This window comes from Rhinatrema bivittatum, chromosome 7 (assembly GCF_901001135.1).
Source record: "Rhinatrema bivittatum chromosome 7, aRhiBiv1.1, whole genome shotgun sequence".
Lineage (NCBI taxonomy): Eukaryota > Metazoa > Chordata > Amphibia > Gymnophiona > Rhinatrematidae > Rhinatrema > Rhinatrema bivittatum.
Window position 1 is genome coordinate 141,727,957 of NC_042621.1, and position 13,992 is coordinate 141,741,948.

Consider the following 13,992-nt stretch of genomic DNA (forward strand, 5'->3'; position numbering starts at 1 on the left):
CAAAAGAAAATTATTCCTCACCTGCTAATTTTCGTTCCTGTAGTACCAAGGATCAGTCCAGACAGTGGGTTATGTCCCCTGTCCAGCAGATGGAGTCAGAACAAAACTCTAGGGGGCGGTCCTATATGACCTCATCCCCTGAGCCTCAATCCTCAGTAACTAGACTTAAAGCCAAGAAGAGACGAGACAGAGGGATCAAGAACTGAGCATACACAATAAAAAAAAACTGCAAATTCAGAACTTTGACTAACTTTTAAGGTAAAACAAAAAAACGGAACTTGCAAACCTAAACTGTTCAAGCAAGAACCCTGGAGCCCCACGGTAGCTTGAAATATACAGACAAGTAGAGACAAAAGAGCAGAGGCCTATCCCAACAACCATCCACAACAACAGGGAGGGCGTCTGGACTGATCCTTGGTACTACAGGAACGAAAATTAGCAGGTGAGGAATAATTTTCTTTTCCCTGTACGTACCAGGATCAGTCCAGACAGTGGGATGTACCAAAGCTTCCCTACACTGGGTGGGCCGATGAAAGCCCTGCTCTAAGAACACTATCCCCGAAGGACCCAAAAACAGGGGCCCGAACATCCAAACGATAGTGCCTAGAGAAAGTGTGAAGAGACTTCCATGTGGCGGCCCGGCAAGTTTCCTGTGTCGAAACAGCAGAGTTTTCCGCCCACAGGGAGTGTGCCTTAATTCCCATCGGTGGTTGGCGTACAACCCCAAGATATGCTAAGGAAATTGCAGATTTCAGCCATCTGGCAATGGTGGCCTTGGACGCCATGTGACCTTTTCTGGGTCCCGACCAAAGAGCGAAGAGATGATCGGAGAGGCGAAACTCATTGGTGACCGTCAAATATTGCATCAGACATCTCCTGACGTCCAGAACCCGGAGGTGTCTTGGCTCCGTCACCGCGAAAGAGGGAAGTTCTACCGATTGATTTAGATGAAAAGATACCACCTTCGGTAGAAAGGAGGTACCGTTCGTAAGGAAACTCCGCCTTCAGAGAATCGTAGAAAAGGTTCGGCAGGAAAGCGCCTGAAGTTCTGAGATACGGCGGGCTGAGCTAATTGCCACCAGGAAAATGGACTTAAGCGTGAGATCCTTAAGGGTGGCCGCCCGTAAGGGCTCGAAAGGTGCCTCGCCCAGAGCCTGGAGAACCAAGTTAAGACTCCACGACGGACAAGGCGGTCTGGACGGAGACTTCAGCTGTCTCACACCTTTGAGAAAACAGAGAATATCCGGGTGCGATGAGAGAAGGGAATCCTTACCGTTGTATAGCAAAGCCCCCAATGCAGACACCTGAAGCCTAATGGAGTTGTAGGCTAGGCCCATCTCCAGACCAGTCTGTAGGAAGTCCAAGATCTGAACCACAGAGGCTCTTCCAGGGACAATAGAGCGTACAATACACCAATCTTCAAAAACCTTCCAGACCCTCACATAAGTCACGGAGGTAGACGTCTTTCTGGCACGTAGCAAGGTGGAAATCACCGATTCCGGATATCCCCGACGCCTCAGCTTGCGCCTCTCAAAAGGCAGGCCCGCAAGACAAAAGCGATCTGCCTCCTTGAAAAATATGGGGCCCTGTCTGAGAAGTCGAGGTAGGTGACAGTCGTAATGGCCCTTCGCGTGCTAGATGGAGAAGATCTGCGAACCAGGGGCGCCGCGGCCACTCCGGAGCTACCAGAACCACAGGCCCTGGGTGAGACTCTATATGCCGGAGCACCTTCCCCACTAGGGGCCATGGAGGAAAGACATAGGAGGACCTGCCTGGGCCACGGCAGAACCAGAGCATCGACTCCTTCCGCGCCGTGTTCTCGTCTGCGACTGAAGCGAGGAGCTTTTGCGTTTGCCGCTGTGGCCATGAGATCCATGTGAGGTTTCCCCCACCGGCGTTCTATCAGCCCCATCATGTCCAAGGATAGCTCCCACTCTCCGGGATCCAGATGCTGGCGACTTAGGAAGTCCGCTTGAACGTTGTCCACGCCTGCTATGTGAGAAGCCGCTAGCCGAAGCAAGTGGCGCTCCGCCCACTGCATCAGTTGCTCCGCTTCCCACGCGGCCAACAGACTTCTTGTCCCTCCCTGCCGGTTGACGCACGATACCGTAGTTGCATTGTCTGACAGTATTCTGACAGCTTTCCGACGAACTAGCAGTAGAAACCCTTCAGGGCAAGCCTGACCGCTCTGGTCTCCAGGCGATTGATGGACCACTGCCTCTGATCCCGCGTCCACGTGCCCTGGATGGAGCTCGCTTGACAGACCGCTCCCCATTCGGTTAGGCTGGCATCCGTGGTGACCACTATCCAGTCTGGTGTCTCTAGGGAAACTCCTTTGGCTAAGCTCTGGGGATCTAACCACCAACCGAGACTGAGCCGGGTTGCAGGTGGGATCGGAAGGACCGCATGGTAATCCCGCGAGACTGGTTTCCAACGGGATAGCAATGCCTTCTGCAAGGGTCTGAGATGAGCAAAGGCCCACGGGACTAGGTCGATCGTGGATGTCATGGTCCCCAGTACTTGCAGGTAGTCCCAGGCGGTCGGGTCCGATAAAGACATGAAACGCCGGACCTGCATCCGCAAAGCTTGAGCTCGTTCCAGCCGAAGGAACACTTTTCCTTCCCTCGTATTGAAGTGGGTGCCCAGATAGTCCAACGACTGGGAGGGCGTGAGGTGACTTGTAGTTGACGATCCATCCTAGTGACTGTAGCAGAGAAACGACCCGGTTCACGGCTTGAAGGCCCTGGATTCGAGACTTCGCCCGTATGAGCTAATCGTCCAAATACGGGTGAACCATGATCCCTTCCCGGAGAGCCACCGCCACCACGATCATTACCTTTGTAAAGACCCGCGGTGCTGCTGCTAGACCAAACGGTAGAGCCCGGAACTGGAAATGTTGTCCCAGGATCTTGAATCGAAGATATCTTTGGTAGTCCGGATGAATCGGAATGTGAAGATACGCCTCCGTAAGATCCAGAGAGGCGAGGAACTCTCCTTGATGAACTGCCGCTAACACTGAACGTAGGGTTTCCATGCGGAAACGAGGGACCCGTAGCGCTTTGTTGAGACTTGAGGTCCAGTATGGGCCGGAACGTTCCCTCTTTCTTGGGAACCAAGAAATAGATGGAATAATGACCCCGACCCAACTCGTTGACGGATATGCGTCTTATTGCTCCCAACGCTATCAGGTGCTGCAGGGTCTGTCGAACGGCCGTCTGTTTTTGAGCGGAGCCGCAAGGAGAGAAAAGGAATCTGTCCCTGGGTACGTGGACAAAATCCAATGCGTAACCATGCCTTATGATATCCAGAACCCACTGATCCGATGTGATGCAGGCCCACTCCTTGTAAAAAAGAGCGAGCTGGCCTCCCACCCGAGGGGTCGGTTCGTGGGTCATCCTGGCATCATTGAGCTGGTTTCGAGGCAGAGCGGGGTCCTGTAGCTTCCTTGCCGGGCCTGCGCCCACGAAAGGACCGGTTCCAGCTCCGAGAGCGATACGAAGGTGTCCGTGGCGCTTGCTGCTGCCTATTCGTCCGGGCACGACGCTGGTTCAGAGAATGATTTCTGGAAAAACTAAACGACCTAGAGGCACGGGGTCTGTCTTCTGGAAGCTTATGCACCGCATTCTCATTCAGCGACTTAATTTGATCCAAATCCTCTCCGAAAAGAACTTACCCTTAAAGGGTAACGATCCTAGACATGTCTTGGAGGAAGAATCCGCCGACCAGTTACGCAACCACAGGAGGCGACGTGCCGATACAGCTGCTACCATGGACCGAGATAGGACCCGGAGGAGGTCATACAGAGCGTCCGCCCCATAAGCCATCACAGACTCCAACCTGTCTGCCTGTTGAGCCTCTGTGTCTGGGAGATCCTGCGAGGTGAGCAATTGTTGAACCCACCGGAGACCCGCTCTGTGCCAGAGCGCTACAGATGGCCGCTCGTACCCCAAGTGCCGAAACCTCGAAGATACGCTTGAGGTGAACTTCCAGCTTCCGGTCCTGCAGGTCCTTTAGAGCCGTACCGCCCGTTACCGGGATGGTCGTACTCTTAGTGACTGCCGAGACCGCCGAATCCACCGCCGGGACCTTGAGAAGTTCTAGGAAGTCCACTGGAAGAGGATAAAGCTTCTCCATAGCTCTACTAACCCTGAGAGAAGCTTCCGGCTTATCCCATTCACCTGAGATTAACTGTAAGAAGCTGGGATGTGTTGGGAAAGCTTTGGCCTGAGGCCTGAGTCCAGCTAAGAGAGGGTCTCCCTTTCTTATCTTGGGATCCACGGGCATTGGGTCCGGAGGAGGGTCAATGTCCATCTCCTGCAGAATATGCGGGATGAGACCTTCCAACTCTTCAGCCTGGAATATACGGAGAACCCTGGGATCATCGCCTTCCATTTGAGTTGATAGGGCGGTGTCATCCCCGGCTGGGTCCTGAAGCGTGTCCCCTTGTGGGAGCGCCGGAAGGTCCCGCGGCGGCCCCATGGAAACTCTAGTCGGAGTCTGGGCTAATCTAATGGGCTGTCCGCTCCCTCGTGCAGGAGAGCCCCCCAAAGAGGTATCTAAACGCGGTAGTTTGGTGGGAGGGGGACCCAGACCCACACCCATAGACTGACTGGAGCTTTGTAAAAAAGCTCGGTGCATTAAAACCACGAACTCGGGAGAGAACGCGGGTAATCCCAGAGGGGAAATCCCCTGGGACCTCTGCAGCTGGCAGCCTGCCATCCGTCTGGGTCAGAGGTGGTAAAATTGCAGGTTGCCTCGGAATCAGAACTCCCGTTTCTTCTCCGTCTGAAGTGTCAGCATCTCCTCCTGACAACAAAATGGCCACCGTTCCCGTGCTCCGTGGGAACGGGGCCTGCCGCTGACTGAAAACAGCGTCGTCTGTTTGGTCTCCTGTGCCTTCCCCCTGCGGTGAACTGACCTCCCCAGCGGGGAGGCAGCTCAAGCACCTGCCCTCAACTGAAAGACGGCTTCCTTGACGACCGCAGTCCGCGCAGCTCTGTGGTCGCGGCATGAGGAGAAATTCACCCCCTCACGGCAAGGCAGGAAAACGGATAGAGCGGCAGACGGAGGAAAAACCCTGGCGATCCGCGTCAGACGCTCGAGTCGCCTTCCCTCCCTCCCACCGACCCGAAGAACCCTGGCGGAAAACCTTCCAGCGGTTAGCGGCCCCGGGGAATGCGCTTCGCAGGGCTGCGGGTCGGTGTCGAATCGACGCAGACGGAGGGAGGGGGTCAGAGGAGCTAAGTCAGGAGCCCTGACAGGACCTCTAAAAAGTCAGCGTAGCCCTCCAGTGCCGAAAAACGGCAAGAGGGTGAAGTAAATAACCTGTAAGTAAATACACAAAACTTACCCACAATAGAAGAAAAAAGAGAGGGAAAGAAAGACTCAGATACAGCTAGCCAGCAAGTTCCTGAAAGCTCCCCGGTCTCAGACACTACAGTGTGAAACCTGAGCTCCTATAGCAGGCTAATTAATTATCTTAAATCTTTTTTTTTTTTTTTTTAATTCTTGATCCCTCAAGAAAACAGGAAAGGCCTAAAACCTGAAATCCTGCACTGGGGACTAGCTAGTCCCCTGCTCAATCTGCTGGAGTCAGAAAATACTGAGGATTGAGGCTCAGGGGATGAGGTCATAAAGGACCACCCCCTAGAGTTTTGTTCTGACTCCATCTGCTGGACAGGGGACATAACCCACTGTCTGGACTGATCCTGGTACATACAGGGAATTTAAGGTTTTGGGGTATGCCCGAATGAACCATTTTGCACACTGTTGAAAGAGTTAAATAAGGAAAGTAATTCTGGTGGCAGGTGACCACTCAAATAAAGTGATGATTGATAGAGCTCCTAGCTCTCAGAGAACAAGTCCAATCTCTGGAGGCTAGAGTGGCAGACAGAAGTGTGCACATGAGACTTTCAGGGAAATAGTAGCCAAGTCCCAACTCCAGTCTGGCAGTTCTAGTATTGCCTTGGAGGAAGGAGGTTTCCTGGTCAGACAGCATCAACCTGGTGCAGCAGGAAGCAATCCTGTAGCAAGGACCTGTTCCCCAAGTGAATCATTGTCTTCTTGCACCAAGGATGTGTTTCCCAGGGCTACTTGCATAGGAGGGAAAGATTAGGTCAGTCGTCATAGTTGGTGATTTGATTATTAGGAATTTAGATGACTGGACGATGTCAGAATTGCCTGCCTGATGTGAAGGTGGCAGACCTCACGCATCATCTAGATAGGATTTTAGACAGTGCTAGGGAGGAGCCGGCTGTTGTGGTACATATGGGCACCAACGACATAGGTAAAAAGTGGGAAGGAGGTTCTGGAAGCCAAAATTTAGGTTCTTAGGTAGAAAGCTGAAATGCAGAACCTCAGGGGAAGCATTCCCTGAAATGCTCCCTGTTGAACACGCAGGTCCCCAGAGGCAGGCAGAGCTCCAGAGTCTCAATGCATGGATGACAATTGTGCAAGGAAGAGGGATTCAGTTTTGTAAGGAACTGGGGAACCTTAATCAGGGTGGAACCAGGCTGCTGGGGCTAACCTTTAAAAAAAGGTGATAGAGCAGCTTTTAAACTAGAACAAAAGGGAAATCTGATAGTTGCTCAGCAGCACATGGTTCACAGGGAAGTATCTTTGAAGGATACTAATGAAGCAGGAGAGTTAGGGCATCCCAACAGAGAGGTTCCAATAATAGTAAAAGTAGTTCATGTTCACCTGAGTTAAGAGACTCCAAATTATCCTTGACAACTAAAAATCAGGCTGTTAATGAAAACAAAACACACACTTTGAAATGTCTTTATGCCAATGCCAGAAGTTTAAGTAGTAGGATAGAGTTAGAGTGTACAGCAGTGAATGATGAGAGACATAACTGGCATTTCAGAGAATTGGTGGAAGGAGAATAACTCATGGGACATATAACTTATACCCTGGTATGGCTATCGCAATGATAGGAAGGAAACCATGCCAAATGTTGTAATCCACGGTACTACTATATTTTACACTATAAATCTGTGGTGCTTTCTACAGAGTTTTGGCAAAACACGAGACTTCTCTATTAAAGACCCATCATTCAACCTGATGAACTAAGAATCTGACCAGCACACTGACCGCTAACAGCTTTCATGGGCAGCAATCAGTAAGTTACTTGGCAGCCTACAGGCTAGGTCCATTTACTCCCCCCCACCCCACATCATGTATATGCCATTTGTCTAACTAAAAGCAACAATGGCTTACATTATCACATTGTGGCCATAGTTAAAATAAAGATCTGCTCACATATCAGTAGTGACCCAACGTAAACATTTTATCTGACATGCTTTGGGAAGACCACCAAATGTTGAAACCCAGTGTTTCCCAACCAGTATGCCATGGAAGAGACTACTGTGATTCTCATATCCAGGACAGAACCTAGACTCTGTTCTCAGTACCTCACAGCAACAAGAGTGCCCAGCAGTGGCTCTTAAAACACGTGGAGCTTCTTTCTGAGAACATGTGTAATCATTAATGCCTCTTAGCTACAGCAAGAGCCCTGGAGAGTAGTAATTCAGAATGCAAAGGATGGATAGCTGGTTCCTGCTTTGTTTGGCACACTGTGCATAAGCCACCTTCTCATCTTCCCCCTATTGACTCTTTAAACTCTTTATCTCCAGACTGAGATAGACAGGAAGCATCACAATGAGCACCAGATGAGATTCATTCTGAATTTTGGAAGCAGCAGCGACAGCCACTGCAACTGAACTAGCTGCCCACATCATACAAACTTCTCTCCTGCACTTGTATATATAAAAGGAAGTGATGCACTGTGATGTGTGCCTCTGCTCTTTGTTCAAGATTCGGAAGAGACTTGTGCTTTCAGTGTTTTCCTAGCTCTTCTTTTGAGCATATGAATCCTCTCCTTGTGCACATTACCTCCCCTTTAGGAAGCTGGCAAGCCACACAACATTTGTTAATGCAGGTTTGCCTTGGGCTTGGAAAAAAAAAAAAAAAAAAAAAAAAAAAAAAGAAGTTGGGTAACCGTTGTAATCCATTCAAAAGCATAAAAAAAGGACTTAAGTTGATCATTTATTTTAAAGAATGGAATAGAAATTAGCAGCCTAAATTTACACAGAGAGAAGAATGTTTAGAGGACAGGATGAGGAGAAGAAATTGAAAATGTACCTGAAAAAAAAAAAAAAAAAGTTCATTCATTGTAGTTATCTTTCTACATTTCTGCTGAAGAACAGCCCTTTACACACCTACAGAGCCAACAAAAGGCAACAGTTTACATTATGGTGGCAGGATATTGTTACAAGCAACCAAAGTTGCTTACGATACTATTATAAATAGGTAGTGTGGTACAGGTAGGAATAGAATAGCCCTGAACTGATTTATAGCCTAGCATTGCTAGAGTAAAAAAAAAAAAAAAAAAAAAAAAATCTGCACAGCACATTGTCTGCTTACTGCACAAGTTCTTGTTCCCTACCCCATTCATCAGGACATATGCAGTTCTGTTCTCCTGCGCAGCATGCCCTCACACCTAGTCTGAGAAATTTTTGAACCTTACACCAATTCCTTATGGAAACAACACTACTGGGTTGGCTCCTTATCAATTGGGGGCGAGATAAATGTGAGCCTATGATTTAGTGTTGTATTATATTATCTCTCTTTTGCTGTTCTGTATGTGATGCTAACAAGTTTTATTCTTAATTTTCTTATATGCACATATATTTTATATATGTATTGCCCATGTCACTTACTAGTGTGATTTGCTCCATCCTGATATTTTTGTCAGAACACTTGTGTACGTACTACAATACTTTGTTTTACAAAGCAAACTTTTTTCTGATCTCCTGTCTATCTTCTTTCCCACACAATTTACACAATTACATGGCCATTACACAATATGGATAACCTTTTGCTGCTTTTGGGAAGCTTTATATTTATGCAAAGAGCATTCAAGTCAAGGGGATAAGCACTTCAAAAAGGGAAAAAACCCTAGAAAGGAAAAAGACAATAAGAATGCAAAGTCAAGTCTTGGCTCTTAGTTCTCTTACCAATGCATCTCTTAATATGCCCATTAAAATGGGTAAATAGCTCTCCACCATCGACTTGCACTCAGAAGCCAAGGATGAAGGAAATAGCTCACATGCCTTGTCGAAGTATTCCACAATCTCCTTCTGTGAAATAATGCAGATATTGAATGCATTATGCCAGACAAAAACTTCACAAGAATCACTGATGCATTCCCTGACTGGAAATATATCTTCAGATTCAACCCTTGGACAAAACAAGAACATATCTTGTATGGTGGGTTCTCTAAAGTAACAAGGAAAATACTGCAGAGCAAGTATGGAGAAAACGTAGTCCTACCAGCTAATTTCCTTTGCTTCCAACCATACAAGTGGGTTTATGCTCCCCAAACAGAAGAGGTTTTCAGACATCATCCTGCCAGTATGCTTGAAGCTAGCAGAAAATAGTAGTCCCCCATACCCTCCCATCCTTAGGGCTTCAAGGGGACTAATGACATCCCCTAAAAATGGGAAACCAATTAATCAAATAAGCCCCAAGGAGACTACATAATTCAACAATAATCTCCTGAAAAAGTAAGTTTACTTACTGTACACAACAGAATGAATTAGCCATGACATGCAAGTAACATTTGATGGCACCACATGGACCCTACTCTGAGTTTTTGTTCTGAGCACGTGCAGAGTTCCTGCACAAGCTCTGCCTCATTAGCCCCTCAGCTGATTGTAGAGCTTAACTTTAGCTCGGTAGTTGAATCTCCAGGAAGACATGTGGATATTAAGCAAGGCTAATTCCGGCTCTGTCTATGAAGAACCCTGTTTATGATCAGCAAACTTGCTTTCTCCATTGCAGGGCTGAATTAGCTGAAAAGATGAGGGCTTGCAATGGAACGATTACTAAAAAGCAACCTGGATCCACTATGAGTGAACTACTAGGTGAACAGGCTGCACAAAACTACTTGTCCAAAGTTAATGTCACTTTTTGACAGATTGTTCAAACAATCATTAGAAGTGAAGGAGTGAACATAAGACCAAGTTGTAGCTTTGCAAATGCCTTCGAATGGTACAGCTTGCAGATGAGCCTCAGGAGGTAGTCATGGCTCTCATCTGATGAGCTTTGACAGTCTGATCTGGAGGGCCAGCCAGAGCAAAATAATATGCAATACAATCTGCTAGCCAGTTGGACAACTTCTGTTTGGCAACTATGTCCAGTCTATTAAGATAGCAAATGTTTCTTACCTGTAACAGGTGTTCTCACAGGACTGCAGGATGTTAGTCCTCACATATGGGTGACATCACAGGATGGAGCCCAATCACAGAACATTTCTGTTAAAGTTTCCAAAACTGACTGGCCCCCAACTAGGCATGCCCAGCATGGCACTAACCTTGCAGCCAACAGGGTTAGTGCTTGTTAAAAAGCTACAGGTAGTGCCGAAAATAAAATAAGAAAACGTTACGAACCCAACACCGCGGGGCGGCGGGCGGGTTTCGTGAGGACTAACAACCTGCTGTCCTGTGAGAACACCTGTTACAGGTAAGCAACATTTGCTTTCTCACAGGACAAGCAGGATGGTAGTCCTCACAAATGGGTGAGTACCGAGCTGAGGATGTCAGAGTATGCACCAAATGTATGCAGGCATGCAAGCACTAGGCCTGGGATGAAATTTGACAGAGGGCATCCTGAATCCCACCGGGCAGGCGGAAGGGTGCTGGTACGTCACGTTGTAAATAGGTTGCGCAAGACAGACTGGCCGAAGATGGAGTCTTGTCTTCCGGCTTTATCTAAGCAATGATGGGCTGTAAAAGTATGGAGAGAACTCCAGGTTGCAGCCCTGCAAATGTCAGGAAGCAGCCAGATAGTAGGTGTGCTACTGAAGTCACCATGGCCCTCACAGAGTGTGCTTTAACATGGTCTTGATGTGGAATGCCCGCTTGCTGATAGCAAAAGGATATGCAGTACGCCAACCAGGAGGAGAGAGTCTGCTTACCCACAGGCTGCCCCAAATTTGATAGGATGGAAAGAGACAAATAATTGCGGGCAGCTGTACAGTCTAGGTAGAACGCTAGAGCCCGTTTGCAGTCAAGAGTATGCAGAGCCTGCTCTCCTGAATTGGAATGGGGCCTGGGAAAAAAAGGTAGTTAGTATAATGGATTGATTGAGATGAAACTCCAAAACTACCTTAGGCAAGAATTTAGGGTGAGTGCGGAGTACCGCCCGGTCCTGCAGAAGTTTAGTGTAAGGCAGTTAGGTAACTAGAGCCTGTAATTCACTAACTCTGCGAGCAGAAGTGATTGCCAAAAGGAAAAAAAAATCACTTTCCATGTGAGATATCGAAGGTCACAGGATTGAAGAGGCTCGAATGGTGGTTTCATGAGCCGACCCAAAACTAGTTTGAGGTCCCAAGAAGGGGCCAGAGGACGCGGAGGAGGCTTGAGGTGAATCAAACCCTTCAAAAATCGTGTGACAAGGGGTTGTTCTGATATGGAAACATCCCCGATACCTTTATGGAAGGTGGTTACTGCACTGACATGCATCCTGATGGAGGAAGTTTTTAGACCTGACTGACAAATGCCAGAGATAGTCCAGAAACTTCATGATTGGACAGGTAAAGGGGTCAAGGGACTAAGAGCACTATGACGTAAACCCGGTCCATTTGTAAGAATAAGATTCTCGTGGAAGGCTTCCGTGAAGCAAATCTGACACGGAAAACTTGTTCAGAAAGGTTAAGTGGCTGAAGGATTAACCTTTCAACATCCATGCCATCATGGACAAGGCTTGAAGATCGGGGTGGCATAGGCACCCATCATTTTGAGTGATTAGAAGTGGGTCTTTTCCCAAGGGAATGTGCCTGCGAATGGAGAGATCCTGAAGTATTGGAAACCACACTTGGCACGGCCAGTGGGGTGCTATCAGGATCATGGTTCCCTTGTCCAGACGCAACTTCGAGAGAAGTGGAAGTGGAGGGAATGCATTTAGGAGACCGGTTGCCCATGATAGGGAGAACGTGTCTCTTGGCTGATAGTGTTGGCTGCAAGTGAGAGAGCAGAAGTTGCCTACTTTGTGATTTTGAGGTGACGCAAAGAGGTCTATTTGAGGATATCCCCATTGTTGGAAGATGGAGTTCGCTATGGAGGGGGTTGAGAGACCACTCGTGTGGTTGAAAGATGTGACTCAGCTTGTCTGCCAACACATTGCTCACTCCCGGCAAGTAGGTGGCCCTGAGGTACATCGAGTGGGAGAGGGCCTTTGCCCATATCTGTGCAGCTTCCTGACACAGAAGGTAGGAGCCAGTCCCTCCCTGTTTGTTGATGTACCACATGGCCACCTGGCTGTCCGTCTGGATCAGGATGACTTGGAGAGGCAATCCTGAAATACCCTGAGAGCATATCTGATTGCTCGAAGCTCCAGGAAATTGATTTGTGTTTGGCTTCCTCTTGAGCCCAAGATCCTTGTATCTGCAGATCGGCCACGTGGGCTCCCCAGCCGAGATTGGAAGCATCGGTGGTGAGAGAGTTATTTGAGGATCTGGAGCCTGGAAGGGCAAACCTTGGAGGAGATTGACCTGATTTCTCCACCAGGCGAGAGACTGACTGAGTGAATCTGTTACGTGGACAATGGTTGATAGGGGCTGAATGTATTGAGTCCACTGTGACCTTAAAGAGTCCACTTCATGACTCATGGCCAGGCGGGCCATTGGTGTGACCTGAACTGAGGATGCCATGTGTCCCAGTAGGATTAGAAAGTGGTGTGCAGTCGTGGAGTGCTGAGACTGCAGCTGGTGTGCAAGAGACACGAGAGCGAGAGCTCGCTGTCGAGGCAGAAAAGCCTTTGCCTGCAAGGTGTCCAAGTCTGCCCCACTGAATGACAAGGTTTGTGATGGGACTAAGTAGGATTTGTCGTTAATTGATGAGAAATCCTAGCGAGATTAGAGTGTGTGTGTGTGTGTAAGGTAATATGCAGGGACGACAGAGCAGCTTGCTGAGTGGGAGCCCTGATCAACCTATCATCTAGATAGGGGTAGACGTGAACACCTTGAGTCCTGAGGAAGGCTGCAACCACGATGAGGCATTTTGTGAAGACTCGTGGTGCAGATGCGAGGCCGAATGGAAGCACTCTGTACTGATAGTGCTTGGGGCCTACTAGAAACCTCAGGTATTTGCGATGAGATGGAATTATCGCAATATAAAAGTGTATGTGTCCTGGAGGTCTAGAGAACAGAGCCAGTCTCATAAGAACATAAGAAAATGCCATACTGGGTCAGACCAAGGGTCCATCAAGCCCAGCATCCTGTTTCCAACAGTGGCCAATCCAGGCCATAAGAACCTGGCAAGTACCCAAAAACTAGGTCTATTCCATGTTACCATTGCTAATGGCAGTGGCTATTCTCTAAGTGAACTTAATAGCAGGTAATTGACTTCTCCAAGAACTTATCCAATCCTTTTTTAAACACAGCTATACTAACTGCACTAACCACATTCTCCGGCAACAAATTCCAGAGTTTAATTGTGCGTTGAGTAAAAAAAGAACTTTCTCCGATTAGTTTTAAATGTGCCCCATGCTAACTTCATGGAGTGCCCACTAGTCTTTCTACTATCCGAAAGAGTAAATAACCGATTCACATCTACCCGTTCTAGACCTCTCATGATTTTAAACACCTCTATCATATCCCCCCTCAGTCGTCTCTTCTCCAAGCTGAAAAGTCCTAACCTCTTTAGTCTTTCCTCGTAGGGGAGTTGTTCCATTCCCCTTATCATTTTGGTAGCCCTTCTCCATCGCAATTATATCTTTTTTGAGATGCGGCGACCAGAATTGTACACAGTATTTCAAGGTGTGGTCTCACCATGGAGCGATACAGAGGCATTATGACATTTTCCGTTTTATTCACCATTCCCTTTCTAATAATTCCTAACATTCTGTTTGCTTTTTTGACTGCTGCAGCACACTGAACTGACGATTTCAATGTGTTATCCACCATTTATTTATTTAACACTTTTTTATACC

General features: G+C 48.0%; 1 protein-coding gene across 3 annotated transcripts in view; it reads right to left on the reverse strand.

Annotated features, from left to right (window-relative positions):
• The window catches only part of PSAP (prosaposin), a 198,167-nt gene that overhangs the window by 133,383 nt on the left and 50,792 nt on the right, over nucleotides 1-13,992 (reverse strand). For 2 of the 3 annotated variants that reach the window (XM_029609275.1, XM_029609274.1), the window contains exon 4: nucleotides 9,018-9,140. The exons of the other annotated variant lie outside the window; for it this stretch is intronic. In XM_029609275.1, coding sequence (XP_029465135.1) covers nucleotides 9,018-9,140 — 123 coding nt within the window. The remainder of the gene's footprint in view (nucleotides 1-9,017; nucleotides 9,141-13,992) is intronic. 3 annotated transcript variants of the gene reach the window in all.